A 13,529-nucleotide genomic window follows, 5' to 3' on the forward strand; every position below is an offset into this window, starting at 1 on the left:
GTGGTCTAGTTGGGGTGTTGTGTTCCTGCTTTCTCCCCCAGGATCCTGAAAAGGGCCATACCCATGACCGGGCAAAACTACCTTATGGCCAAAGTTGATCTTTATGAATCCAGAAAGCTCTGATGTCATACTATAATGTTGTCATCTAAAAAGTCCATGCTTAAGAACTGATCTCATGTGTGTTTGTGGGTCCACATATATCAAAAAATGCCTCATGTTTCACGTGCATTTACAACATTGTTTTGGGCTACATTCGTAACTCTCCTGAAACATGTAGCCCACAGGACAAATCTGAGTCAATAGACCGTTTTGTGGGATATTCTAGAACTGGATCCCAAATCTCTGGTCCCGCTACCCCAGGTTCTTCCTGCAGCATTATCAATCTGACAAAAGTGGCCAGTGGTACCTGATTACTTTCTGGAAACTGTCATAATGAAGAAAAGGAAGAAAGAGGGATCTGCTTCCAGATTTCTGCAGAGCATAGACCCAGTAATCCATGCACCTTTCTCCCTGTGAGTCCAAAAGCACGGAACCAGTGATCCCTGGAAAGAGAGTAATCACATGAGAAAAAAGGGGCCCTTGTGGCTAACAACAGCAGCCTGTGCCAGTTGACTGGCAAGCCCATGCCCCATCAAGCATGGATGCAAGACTTTGCCATTTTGCAGAACCTGAGCGAGGGTCAGCCTGTACACCAAAGGACAGCAGCTGTTTCAGAAGTGGAATCACACTGGGGAGGTAGATGAACCTCTTTAGCTCCAAATGGGGAGGCTCCCAGAGTTGAGAAAATAAACAAACAAAATTAAGCCACCTTGCTTGAATTTCATGTAAAACTGCTTCCCACAGAATCAGAAAATGTGATGATCAGAAGCTGAAATGACCCCAGGGCAGCAGCTGGCTGGGGATGAAGGATAGACAGCTACCTCTTTGGTCCCAGCCATGCTGGCTTCTCCCCTAAGCATCCCTGGGATTTAGGTTTGCTGTCCTTGCTCAGTACAAAGACAAGGAGAGACTTCAGAAAAGGAAACTCCTACTCTACACCCCAAACCAGAAGCCCTGCCCTGGCATTAGGGTCCACTGAGGACAGGAAACAATATTGTCATTTATGAAGTACCTACTATGTGCCTGGCTCTGCGATCTTGGTGGCCTCACTCATCTAGTCTCAGTAAAGGAGGAACTCGGTCCTAAAACATGTGGCCTAGAGGCACAGGATCCCAGGCCTGCCTTCCAGAGCCAAAAGAAGCAGAGGTGGCATACAACCCGGGGTACGGGGCCCGGTAGCCTTTTCCTCCCCGGACATTACAAGACATTACTGTTCAGACGTGTACTAAAGGCAAGTCTCTCTGGATGGGTACATTATTAGAAGCCGTGCGAAAATGTTCTAAGGGAGACAAGGATAAAATGCTCAGAGGCCTCTTCCCCTGGTCAGGGAAACCCCACAGCAGTCTAGGCTGGACATTCACATACCCCATGGAAGACTGGGAATCTTGTTGAGATGATAAACATTCTGTAGCAGAATGAAGCAGGATGTTCAGGAAGTCTATAATGTATGCCCAGCATCTCCAAGCCCACAGGGACATGGGTAAGAAGCCTGAGCTCAAAGACCACCTTACCCTGCAGTGTGATCTGACCGGCTCTCAGAATGCTAACCAGCTGCCGCCCATCCCAGAAGTCCTTCTCAGCCTTTATCATCTCCTCCACAGTCTGAGCGTAGAGTAAGAGGGCATCATGGAGGTAGGCAGAGTAAGGGCTCACCTTCAACGAGAGGAGCAAACACAGTGTGCACACCCCCAACTTCCCCCACCTAGCTAGAAGAAATCATTTTCCATCCTCGGAGCACAGGATGCTAACCGAAAAGAGGTGGGAGCTGTCTCTCACCCATGCCTGATACACCAAACCCAGCTGTCCGTGTCCTCCCCTTCCCTTGTATGCCCCGGGTTTCTAATGCATCACACGCTCAGACCAAGAACACCTCCACAACTATTCATTGGAAAGAGGGTGTGGCTTACGTGAAACATCCGGAAGCCAGAATATCTGCTGTTTCCTGGCTATGAGAGCAGAGACACGCTCTGTATCCTCTCTGGGTCTCAGCACATTTATTATTTATAAAGAGATCCCTATAAATAACCATCTTCTCACCCTGTTAGTTAGAGTCCACAGTCGGACCCTCATTCGGAAGTCATCAAACCTCTGTCTCCAGTGACTTAGCTTGGCTACAGAGTGGAAGTACCCTCATCTCTTGCCAGCATTCTCTGTACAATGTTCCCCATGTGGTTCTTTCTCTATGCGCACCCCTACCACACTGGCTAATATGCCCTGTCGTGACTGTCTGCCCTAACAGAGCCCAGCCACTTGCTTGAACTCTGCTTGCTCCATCTTGGCTATTAGTGATGTCATCCCCAGACAAAGGCAACCAGCAGAACCTGAGGACCCACGAGCACCTCTCTCTTCTGCTACATCAACATAGTAGATTGTCACACTCAGGCCCACAGCTTGGAAGGCAGATGCCATAAGGATTCCAGTTCATGTTTGAGGAAACCCAGCTATGAGGAAGTTAGGTAATTTTACTTCAAGACTCCACAATTAGTAACTAGCAAAGCCAGTAGCTTTCCAGCCCATAACCTTGACTCCTCTGTGGCCATGGGTATGGACTTCACAAAAGAGCATCACTGCTGTTTATTTGAGGCTGTGGGAGACAATATTATGGGGGAGGGGCTGGGGAGAAGAGGAGGAAATAAGAAAGAGAAATGCAAAATCAATAGACTGTGCAGCAACCACCAACAGACCTGCTCCTCTGAGGAGATGGAGCTGTGAAAGGGTGGCATCCTCAGCCTTTGGTAGACTTGTTTCTGGAAGCTATCATCTGCAGTGCCTTCTCCTTGGGAGCTGGGTGCTATGACCAACACGGATTCATAGACTTTGGGAAAGCGTATGACCTTGTCACTTGTCAGTGCTTTCTTCCAAAACATGTCCTAAAAGGTAACGAAGTGAATGTCACCATGCTGTAGCAAGCGACCTTCAGAGCCCAACTACATGCAAGGCAGCACAGAGCTTTAATTATCCTATGCTATTATTGGAAATACAATAATTTCAGAAGGTTCAGCCATACCAGGTCCATATTTTCTAGCTAGCACAGAGCAGTAGGAAGGAAGCCAGAGAATGAAGAAGAGCAAACATACCGAGGCACCAAGTAGCTAAGCCATGTAAAGCTTATAAAGCAGCAAAGATTGCCAAGCTGAGCACGCTCAGGACCGTCTGGTCTCCATTTTGCTTTGTGGTTTCAATGTTTATTACATTGCTATCATCGATATGATCACTACTCTAAGAAGTGCCCACCACTCATTGTGTGCATCCCAAATTCTCTAGTATAAGCACACAGAGAGGTACGTGTGTGCATATATGGGTGTGTACACTGTGTACATACAAAGTATATATACTTTACATAACTGACATTACACTGTACTGTTTCTCTGCAGCTTGATTTTTTCCAACATAAACCTAACTGGAAATAGTTTTATCAAATGGGTCTGTGTGTTGTTTCAAGAAGCATGATGATATCGTGTGGCCTCTTTATGGTATATTTCACATCCTATACTCTTCCTGTACTATAAACCAGTTGGAATTAACCATCAGAGTTTTATGAGGAAAAAGGAAGGATTGAAAAGAATTCTCTGCAAATCCTGAGGGCTGCTCCACCCTCTCTTCTCTTCATCTTCTTGCAAGCAGAGATTAGGGGAACTGAAGAAAGGGGGTGGTAATAACAAGTGGAGGCAGGAGGATGCCCTGGAAAGTAGAGAGAAGTAGAATTCCAGCCACCCAAAGAAATCTAACACAGTTCGACCAGCCAATACTTCCTGACAAAGGAGGAGAGATATAGTCATTATTATCTCTCTTTACATCCACTTTGCCCCATTTCAGTTCCTTCTGATTATATAAAACAAGGTCCTTTTAGAAAGTCAGACCGATTGGAAACTACACACGGTGGACACACAGGGAAAGTAGTGTAATACATATGGAGACTGAGGTCAGCCCTGGGCTAGAACACAAATGCTCATTGTAACTGTGCAGCCTTGGATAAGTTTTATTTAGCCTCTCTGGGCCTCCACTTCTTATTCTGTTAAAGAAGCTAAGGAACAAACAGTCTGAAACATCATCTAGGCAACACGGGAGTGTTAGCAACAGAGATTACAAGTAGGGGGCCACTAGGTGGGTTCTGAGGACCCAGGTGACACGCTCATATCTGCGTGTCAAGCACCTTACTGACTGAGTTCCAGCCCCAGGCTTTCAGCCCTGGTTCTAAGATAAACCTTCAAGGGTGCTGACCTCCTAGAGCTGTAGTGAGTATCTGGTTCCTAAATACATCCTGCAACATGGCAGTTATCATCACCTCTCACTACAGAGCCACTGACCAATCCCTACCTCCAGCTGCTGCAAAAGGATGAAAACAAATTCTCCCGTGTTGAGTTCCAGGTTCTCTGCTGTCTTCAGGATGCTTTTTGCATCCTCTGAGCTGCAGATTAGGATGATAACTAAAGGAAGGGAAAACAGAGTCAGTTGTTGATGCTCACATATGGGCATGTGAGCATCATATAGCCTCACACACACACAGAGGGAAAGCTCCTCAGAGTGCTGGGTGGGCAGTGACTGTGAATTCCAAATGTAAACTATCTTCAGCTGGCAAAATCACGCCCTTCCTAGAGCATGAGAAAAATCACAGTCAGCTGCTGTGGGCAATCTGAAGCAGCCCCATATCCCACACCTGGGATTAAAACAAAAACAGATTCCCAACATAAGTGGGTTTTTAAAGAAACCAAAAATGCTTACCACAAACTTCCTACCCAGCCTGGTTGCTAAGCCCTTCCCACATAGTTAGTCCCAACTTTCCTGGGGAAGAGGAATGATAGTTGTCTCTGTTTAATAGAGAAGGTTTCTGTGGTACATAAAGGTTAAGATTCTTGCTTGTAAACACACAGCTAAAAAGTAAGGGCATTGGAATAAAAACCAGGTGTGTCTGTCTCCTAAACCCATGTTCTCAGCAACAAGGTCCAAGACCCAGATTACCAGAAATCTGATTCTAGAATTTACTCTGAACAGCACAACACTCTAACACCCAAGATTTCACATAACATACACACACATAGACACACACCCACATAAAATAAGGAAATTGCTTTAATGTATTACTAACTTTGTATCTTGTTTCCACCTTTTTTTATACTATAGGAAAATAAGTATAAAAACAAAGAGTTCATAGCTGTTTCTAAACAATCCCTAAGCAAAGGAAGACTCTTGCCTACTCACCCCTGGCCATGGATGACATGCTCCTGAGGCCTTCCTGCAGAAGGGCTGGGCTGCTGTTGCCATATCTCATGCTGGCAGTGATAGTGAAATGGAACCGGAGTCTGTCCTCAATGGCCCCCCACATCTCATCCACTTCTTCCTGGGGGAAGGCTGCAGAGGAATATGCAAACACCCCGACATGTTCCCAGCCCAAGTATCGCAGGCTTTCCAGAAGCGCGTCTCCGATTCCATGCTTGGGTGGCACTAACGTCACGCAGGTGTCACACCAGAAGTGGTCCTCCAGGGCTGCTGTTTGTCCAATGAAGTCGAACAAGGGGATGTTCCACTCAGAGGCCAGTGAAGCAATGATCTCAAAAGTGAACAAGAAAACACCTTTCCATGACGGAACACAAGCTACCCTCACACTTCATACGCACTGTGTGCCGAGAACTCAGATTGGGGAATCTATGGGTCATTTCTGCAACTTCTCTTTTGGAGTCGATGACAATGCCTCCCATAAATTTGGTAGTGCAGGGACCTCAGGGGCCAGGAATGATAAATGCAAGACTGTCTCAAGCACATGCTATGTTCTAACCCCTCCCTAAGAACTTTCATATTTGTGTCAGTCTTTTTCTTTTTTCTTTTCTTCTCTCTCTCACTCTTGAAAGCCCTAATGACACACTATGGCATACTTGAATAATTGGAATAGTTTTCAAGCTAATTTTTTTTTATTGCTTGAGAGTTTTGCATGCATACAACCCATTTTAATCAATCTCAACCTCCATTCCTTCTGCTCCAATTCCTCCCCTGTCTCCCCAGCTATTCCTTCCCAACTTCATGTAGCTTTTCTTTTCTTTTTAACCCACTGAGTCCACCCAGAATATGGGGCCATCTACTGCAACACCACCTCTCAGAGGCTGAATCCTTGAAGAAAACTAACTCTCCCTCTCTCAGTGGCCAAAAATTGTTAATCTTCTCTCAGCTAGGAGTGGGAAATCCTGAGCACCTCCCACTCCATGCTTAGATTTTGCTTGGCTTGATCTTACATTAGTCTTGTCCATGGGGTCATGGCTAACGTGGGCTCATATGTGCAGCTTCCCTGCAATGTCCTGACAGCACTGTTCGGCTGGAGTCACCCACTGTCTTTGGCTCCTATAATCTGTCTGCCTCTCTTTCTTAATGATTCCAGCTTGGAGGAGAGGAGCATGAGGTAGATGTCCCACTTAGGGCTGAGCACTCCATTAAAACCCTGGAGCATTTCTATGGACTTCTATGGATGGTCATTGTGTCCATCTGAAAGATGGAACTGTGAGGATGCAGGGATGTGAGTTACACAGCTAACACTAGTGGGGGGGGGGTTAGAGCTCAAGCCATGACCCATTAACATGCTTCCTGAACTCGCCAATTCTTCACTTCTCATGTATTTTGCTTAAGATCCTACATTTTGCCAAGAATTTTGGGGACCTTTATCTTTGGAAAGTTTATGACCCCTTATGGAAGCTGAGACATATAAAAATAGTCTTAGAAAGCAATATGCACCATAGGATTTATAGACGTATATTTATAAGCATTTAGGGAAGCAATCAATTACATTTTTTTTCTTTCAATACATTTAAGTTGGAATAAATTATCAAATGTGTGTGGGTTTTCAATCTCACCTCAATAAAGATCATAAAACAAAATTTATAAATGACTCAAATAATAGTAAAATTCAATGCCTGGGGAAAAGTAAAGAGTATTTTCCAGAAGTATGTCATTTCTTTACTTCCTATAGAAGGAGACAAATTCACATACTTAGAAATACACACTCGTACAGATCAACAATAAACTACTTCAAATTGGGGAAGTATGGGGAAAGCAGAGAGCAGAAGTCACCTCAAGCAGAGAGTGGAGGTTGCCTTAGTGGCACTGGGAACTGACTTTGAAGGAAGGTGGGGTTTGGGTAGCCAGAGAGGTGTCAAATGCAGAGAGGCAGATATTCAAATTCAAAGGTCAACTGAGTTTTGCAGTGCCAATGGCAGCGTGCCTGCAGCAGTGGGGGTACGGGATCTCTGGTGTGCCTCTCAGTCACCTCCCCATCCTCCCGCAGATGGTGACGCCTGAGGACGTCGACTAAGCTAATACCAGTAACCACTCACAGCATGTTTCCCTCATTTGCTGTAGCTTAAAGCAATCTGTCAAGCCGTACTCTCTCCAGCATACTATGAGCATCCCTGAATAATTTATTATACACACCAAAGGAAAGCCTTCTTTAACAATTGATAATGTTATATTTAAATACAAGCACTGCTGTCAATCTCAAATTCTCCAGACCAAGTAGCTGACGACATAAGAGAGTAATGAGTCTACACAGAACAGTCAAACAGGCAGGAGGAATAGGACACATGATCTAGTCACCCCTTCAAAGACTCTTTGAAGACCATTAACACTTCTAGTCTCAAACAGGAAACTAAGACCTAAGACCTAGACAGCAATTGTTGTAAGATGACTTTCGCCCAGAGATTAATGAGATTAGATGTACAATAACACACCCACCTGAAACCATCCTGATATAATGCAGTACCGTGTACAATGGATAAATACAATTAAATTTTTAATTAAAAATGTAAACAGTAGGAAGAGATGAATGAAACCTGTGTCTTTGTCAGTACACTTTCCCCTTCTAGGAGAAGTTCAAACACTATTAGAATACGCATACTCTACCTCTGCTGCTTCTGGGCATGCTGGTCCAAACAGAGCAGAAATGTGCTCTCTCTGAACCTGGTCGGTGAAAACTGCAAGGGACTCCTTGGCACTGCATGCTGAGTTGGTGTAACTGAATGCCCAGCTCAAGTTCCCCAGGCCCACTGGCTCTGAGTTGAGCTTGGTCACAGCAATCTGGAGGCCTGCCCCCAGCCTTTGCACACTAAATGGATGAGAGATGTTCCAGGGGGCGAGGAGTCCCACCGTGAGTTTAGCAGCTTCCAGACAAGTCACTAGCACAATGGCAAAGATCATTGAAACCAGAGCTGGGTGCTCAGCATGGCGGTCAGCCCCAACACAGAGCCTGGATTCTAGGGGGGCTGCAGAGCGTATCCTGGAAGCTGTGGATGGCATCATGATCTGGTTGGCTCAGCCTCCTGACCACTCATGCCCAGGACTTATACAAGAGTGAAGCGTCCCTGGAGACCGCAGCTTGCTTTCTATTCAGGGCCACTAATTAACAGAAGCCATCCCTTTCTGAGCATGTCCTAGCACAACCCAGAAGCAGAAGTCACACAGAAAACAGGCAGAAGTAGGGAGTCAACAAGCCCTGAGATGTTGATCCAACAATATCACTGAGCCTTCATGTTACCGGACAAGTCACGTGACCCTATGTGAAGCCGAGGAGTCTACCCACATAGTAAAAAGCCTGTGCTAGAATTCTAACTGCTCTTCATGTTAATTGTATGACCTAGGAACCCAATGGTACAGGTCTTCTCCAAACTGGTGGAGGAAGGATTACAGGATAACATGTAGATCTAGTCCCACTACAAGGCCGGCAAAGAGCCGTTCCATCGGTATTAGTGTTAGGGGCTGGGAGACACCTTGCTTGGTAAGGTGCTCACTGTGCAGCATGGAAACCCGAGCTTCAGCCCTCAGAACACACTCTAAAAGGTGAGCATAGTGCCGTGGCCCTGTAGTCCCAACACAGGAGAGACAGACAGGAGGAGCCCTGGGGCCAGCACAGCAGCCAGTCTAGTTGAATCAGTGAGATACCTGGTCTCAAAAAATAAGGGAGCGAGTGGAAAACACCTGATGACCTCCACATGCGTGAACATGTATATGCAAACACACAACACACACAAACATTAGATTTGATCATGATTATCATAGTAACAATGGGCATTACCATCTGCTCAATCCATTTCACAGAAAATTTTTGGAACGAGTCAACTAATGTTGAGAAGATTTGCCGCCAACCAGGCATATCCTGTCTCCCTCACCTGGGCTCAGAGGGCCATTCGTGGATTAGTACTGGATAAACGGATAACCTTCTCCATGCATAGATCAGGGCAAGGAGAACAGGGGTGAGCCAGCTCTTCACTGTGTGACATATCACAGGGATGCCATGGCTCTTGGAAGGCCACGGTTTTCCCAAGTAAGATGACCCAGCCATTTCCCAGGCAGGCCCCTCCACACTAAACAATCAACTTCCCACTTGCTGTGGCTTTCATGTGGGAAAAGTCTGGTTTCTTACATTCATCTGATACTTCAATATTTTAGCATGGTAAACTGGCTATGGTTGTCAGAGCTTCCTGCTTCAAACCCCCAGTCTCTCCTGACAGCTATGAGCACAGATTCCAAGGCTCCGCTCCCGACCTCCTGGACCAGGATGTGCTCCTGGAAATCTGCCTGGGAGGTTCTCATTTATGTTAGGTGCACCTGTCTTAGTGTCTAAGCTCTGAGAGGCTCTGACAGCCTGCAGGAAGAGGAAGGAATGAATGACAGGTCTCTGCTTCTCTTCCTTCAGCTGCCAACCCTTAACGACCTTAGCCAGCCCTGACTCAGGACATCACGAGCTCCACAGACCACATAGACTACCTCCTTCCTCCTAGAAAAATGAGCTCAGTGTCTCCTTCCTTCCAAATTCCACCAATACTGTGGACGCCCTTGCCTTGGGCAAGTCAGTTAATGCCATGACTTTGTTTCTGCAGTTTCACAATGAGCATAACCCCAATCCTCTCAGGCTGACGTTGTGTGGGTGCCGTAACACTACCTACTCCACCTACGACCTTGGATTTCATAGGAACTCAGCAAAAATTTAATGGGTAAGGATTTGGAATAAGTCCACTCAAACTTTCCTTCCAGGAGAAAGAGCGACAGAAGAAATTATTTAGCTTACCTGGAGTGAGGCAGGTCCAAAATGTGGGAGAGGTGAAGACAGCCAGTAGGATGCAGGCAAGCCCATCTCCTGGCCTATTACCGGGAAAGATGGGGGCTGTATGGAACCTGTCTGCTTCTCTCTACACAGGGTGGGAATCTAGGAGAGCTAGGAGCTTGCCGGTTGTTTGCTTTACGATCCCAGGTCTCACATGGATCCTGAGCTGAGTATTATGGATGACATGATGGATGACAGGCGCAAGTTCCCTTTCAGACCTGGCTCACAGGTTTCCCTCAGGTACACACCTTGCGCTAACCATCCCAAGTAAAGAAAAGCAGCCGTTACCTGCATGGGTGTGAACCTCCAACTTCTCACTGTGTCCTTCGCTTTGTCCATCCTGGAGTGGGACCTTGTGTCTGAGACGAGGCTTCTACTCAGCAAGGGTTTACAGAACCATAAGAGTTAAGACCAAACTGGGGAACCCGCGTCTTAGGTCTGCAACAGAACAATTCCTCAGGATTCAAAGAAACAGTGGCCATGCTCCTAGAAGATGGAGGCTCAGGTCTTGGCTCTGACTGACTGTTAATGACAATGGTAGGGTTCCTGAGGAGAATCCTTCCTGCTCCTGAGGGCTCTGCCAGCCACCCGGGTATTCCACTCCTTTGATAGCTACCACAAAGTTTCCACACAAGAAAGAAAGAAAGAAAGAAAGAAAGAAAGAAAGAAAGAAAGAAAGAAAGAAAGAAAGAAAGAAAGAAAGAAAGAAAGTGTGTCTCTGGCACCTACGCAAGCACTTTTGAAGAAGATCAGGGCCTTCTGATCAATGTTTTCAATAGTTAAGTTTTCTCCTGGTTATCATCAGAATCCAAGCTTAGCCTATTGGGTTAGCCTAAAATCCAGAGTTCTAAATATTTACTTCATAGTCTTTGATTCTATTTCCGAAATTACAGACCCTAAATCCTTGGCATGAAGATCAAAATCTGTCAGGAATTAGCCAGGATAGAAAGCTGACTTCCCGGAGGAATGTGGTATTCAAACAAAGTTAATGATCAGCAGTGAGGTAATTAGTTACACACTACTTTCTTGTGACTTTAGCTTTTGAAAGATCTTTTAAAAATTATTTTAATTTAAGCATATATTGTACATTTAGCATTTACTACTACTCCCATCCAAAAAAATTCTTTTTCTTCTTTTTCTTGGCAAATAGAAGTTGAACTTGTGGTTCATTGTATAATAGGCAAGTGCTTGACTGTTAATCTACATCCCAGACCTTCAACACCTTGTGGTGTGTGTGTGTGTGTGTGTGTGTGTGTGTGTGTGTGGTATGGTTTGCATGCATACGTGTTTGGTTGTTCATGCCGTGCACACAGTTTACAGAGTCTAGTGGAGGCCAGAAGGGAATGTCAAATGTCTTCCTCTGTCATTCATCACCTTCCTCCCCTGAGACGGGTTTCCCATTGAACCGGAAGTTCTCTTTCCCATTAGCTTTGTTGGCTCGTGAGCTCTAAGATTCTGCTTGTCTCTGTCCCACAACAGGATTACAAGCACATGCACCAAGCAAAGCCAGGTGAGGGCTTGGGATATTGAACTCAGATCTTCATGCTTGCACAGTAAGCACTCTTTCCCACAGAGCCATCTCCCTGTCCCCCAGGTATGATTTCATTGTCACATATCCCAAACCCTGAGCTAGTCGACTGTATCCCAGCTCATCACTCTGCGGTGATAGCACACTTTGACTCGTGAGAAAAATGTTTCCCCATCTTGCCCATCGCAAGAAGCCTGTGTCCCGTACTTGGCATCTGGCCCTTAGCTCTCTGCTGGACAGTCATAGACAGGCAGGCAGGATGTCCCTCCTGACTCCCCCTCCCTTGTCAGCCTCTTGTCTGTAGACTGCAGAGGCCCTCCTACTTCCTGGCATTTCCTCTCAATTCCAGTTTAAGGCCCTGGATTAGCTCTGTAGCCAGGCCCTCAGAGTAGCTCAGTCCATGCTGTAAGTTCAGGGAACCAGAGCTACAAAGCAGAATGCGTTCTTAAGGACCTGGGGAAAGGAGAGGTGGGGAAACAAAACAGTGTGCTCTAAGTACAGGTGCCCTGCCTGTGACTCACAGGACCTGTGTGCCTCCCATAGGAGGCAGTGTAGCAAAACATTGCGAGAGCAGGCTGTGGGATGAGACACAAGCAGGCTGGGACAAGTTAAGTGTTGCCTAAACCCTCAAATTCCGTATCTATAATTAGCTGAGATGACTTTATGTGACCAGGAAAAGGGATGCTAGACATAAAACACCCAGTATAGTGCCTGGAGCAGAATGACAGCCAATAACACCGCAGTTCAATAAAGGACTGCAGCTGCAGTGCACATCATAAACTGTTGAACGGAGACTGTGTTATCCCGCAGAAAAGCTGCCTGCCACTCCTGCAGAAGCCAAAGGAACGGGCAAAGGGCATTGTTGGCACAGCTTTGGATGTATGTGCACATAGAGATGAAGCATCACAGGGATGGCAAAGCTAGGGGTGGTTCCTAGAAGGAAAAAGAACGCTCACACGGGCAAGTTTCTATGTTATAAACATCAGCCTGTGTGGCTGTTCCATGTGTCTTGAGTCACATCAGCCTATGTGGCTCTTCTGTATGTATTGAGTCGCATCAGCCTGTGTGGCTGTTCCATATGTATTGAGTCAGAGGACTTTCAGGCTTCAGTAATCAGCACTATCCCAAAACTGTGCACTGCAAGGCACTGTTGTCATTGGCATCTTTCTAGCTGATGTATTATAAAAAGTGAAAGCAGATTGCGGAGACGGTTCAGCCAGCAAAGTGCTTGCCACAGAAGCACGAGGCTCTGGTTTGATCCATAGCATAACAGATTATTGAGAAGAAAGACCTGCAGGTAGAGAGATTACCCAGCAAGAATGTGTAGTTCATTAGCCCCTGCAGATTGTGTGGAGCAAAGCTGTCCATCACTTTAAATGAGGACAGACAGTGGTGGCCACCTTGACATCTGCTTCCATAGGGCTTATTGGGTCCTGCTGACTTGGAGCAAGGTTCTTACTGTTTATCAAGAAAACAGCGACAGTTCTCAAGAGATAGATGTGTATGTACACAAGAGAATAAGGGAGTCGCAGAACTGATAGCATCGAACTACAGAGATGTGTTTGCACTCAGGACCAAGACTACCTGAGCTCAGAGTTTGACCCTGATGTTCTTTCCAATAGTTAGCTGTGAACTTTGAACACGTTCATTGGCCTCTTACTCTAAGAGGAGCCTTTCATCTTCCTTCAGAGGGCAATAAGATCTTCCTAGGGTTGCTATGAGATTAGATGAGGTGCTGCAAAGCTCTTAGTGCAAGGCGGCCACTTGGCAAGTGCTCTGTAATGCTCTCCACTGTGGGCGTTGATTATAGTAGGCCTCTTCAGG

At 46.0% G+C, this 13,529-nt stretch overlaps 1 protein-coding gene across 1 annotated transcript in view; it reads right to left on the reverse strand.

Annotated features, from left to right (window-relative positions):
• The window catches only part of LOC129665210 (guanylate cyclase 2G-like), a 39,028-nt gene extending 30,652 nt beyond the window's left edge, over nucleotides 1-8,376 (reverse strand). Inside the window, exons 1-6 of the mRNA XM_055591756.1 lie at nucleotides 7,981-8,376; nucleotides 5,299-5,647; nucleotides 4,417-4,526; nucleotides 2,784-2,969; nucleotides 1,611-1,752; nucleotides 407-542 (exon numbers count right to left, since the gene is read on the reverse strand). Of these exons, the coding sequence (XP_055447731.1) occupies nucleotides 407-542; nucleotides 1,611-1,752; nucleotides 2,784-2,969; nucleotides 4,417-4,526; nucleotides 5,299-5,647; nucleotides 7,981-8,376 (1,319 nt within the window). The remainder of the gene's footprint in view (nucleotides 1-406; nucleotides 543-1,610; nucleotides 1,753-2,783; nucleotides 2,970-4,416; nucleotides 4,527-5,298; nucleotides 5,648-7,980) is intronic.
• Between the last annotated feature and the right edge of the window lie 5,153 nt (nucleotides 8,377-13,529).

Source organism: Psammomys obesus, unplaced genomic scaffold (genome assembly GCF_907164565.1).
Source record: "Psammomys obesus unplaced genomic scaffold, mPsaObe1.curated_primary_1811, whole genome shotgun sequence".
NCBI classification, from domain to species: Eukaryota; Metazoa; Chordata; class Mammalia; order Rodentia; family Muridae; genus Psammomys; species Psammomys obesus.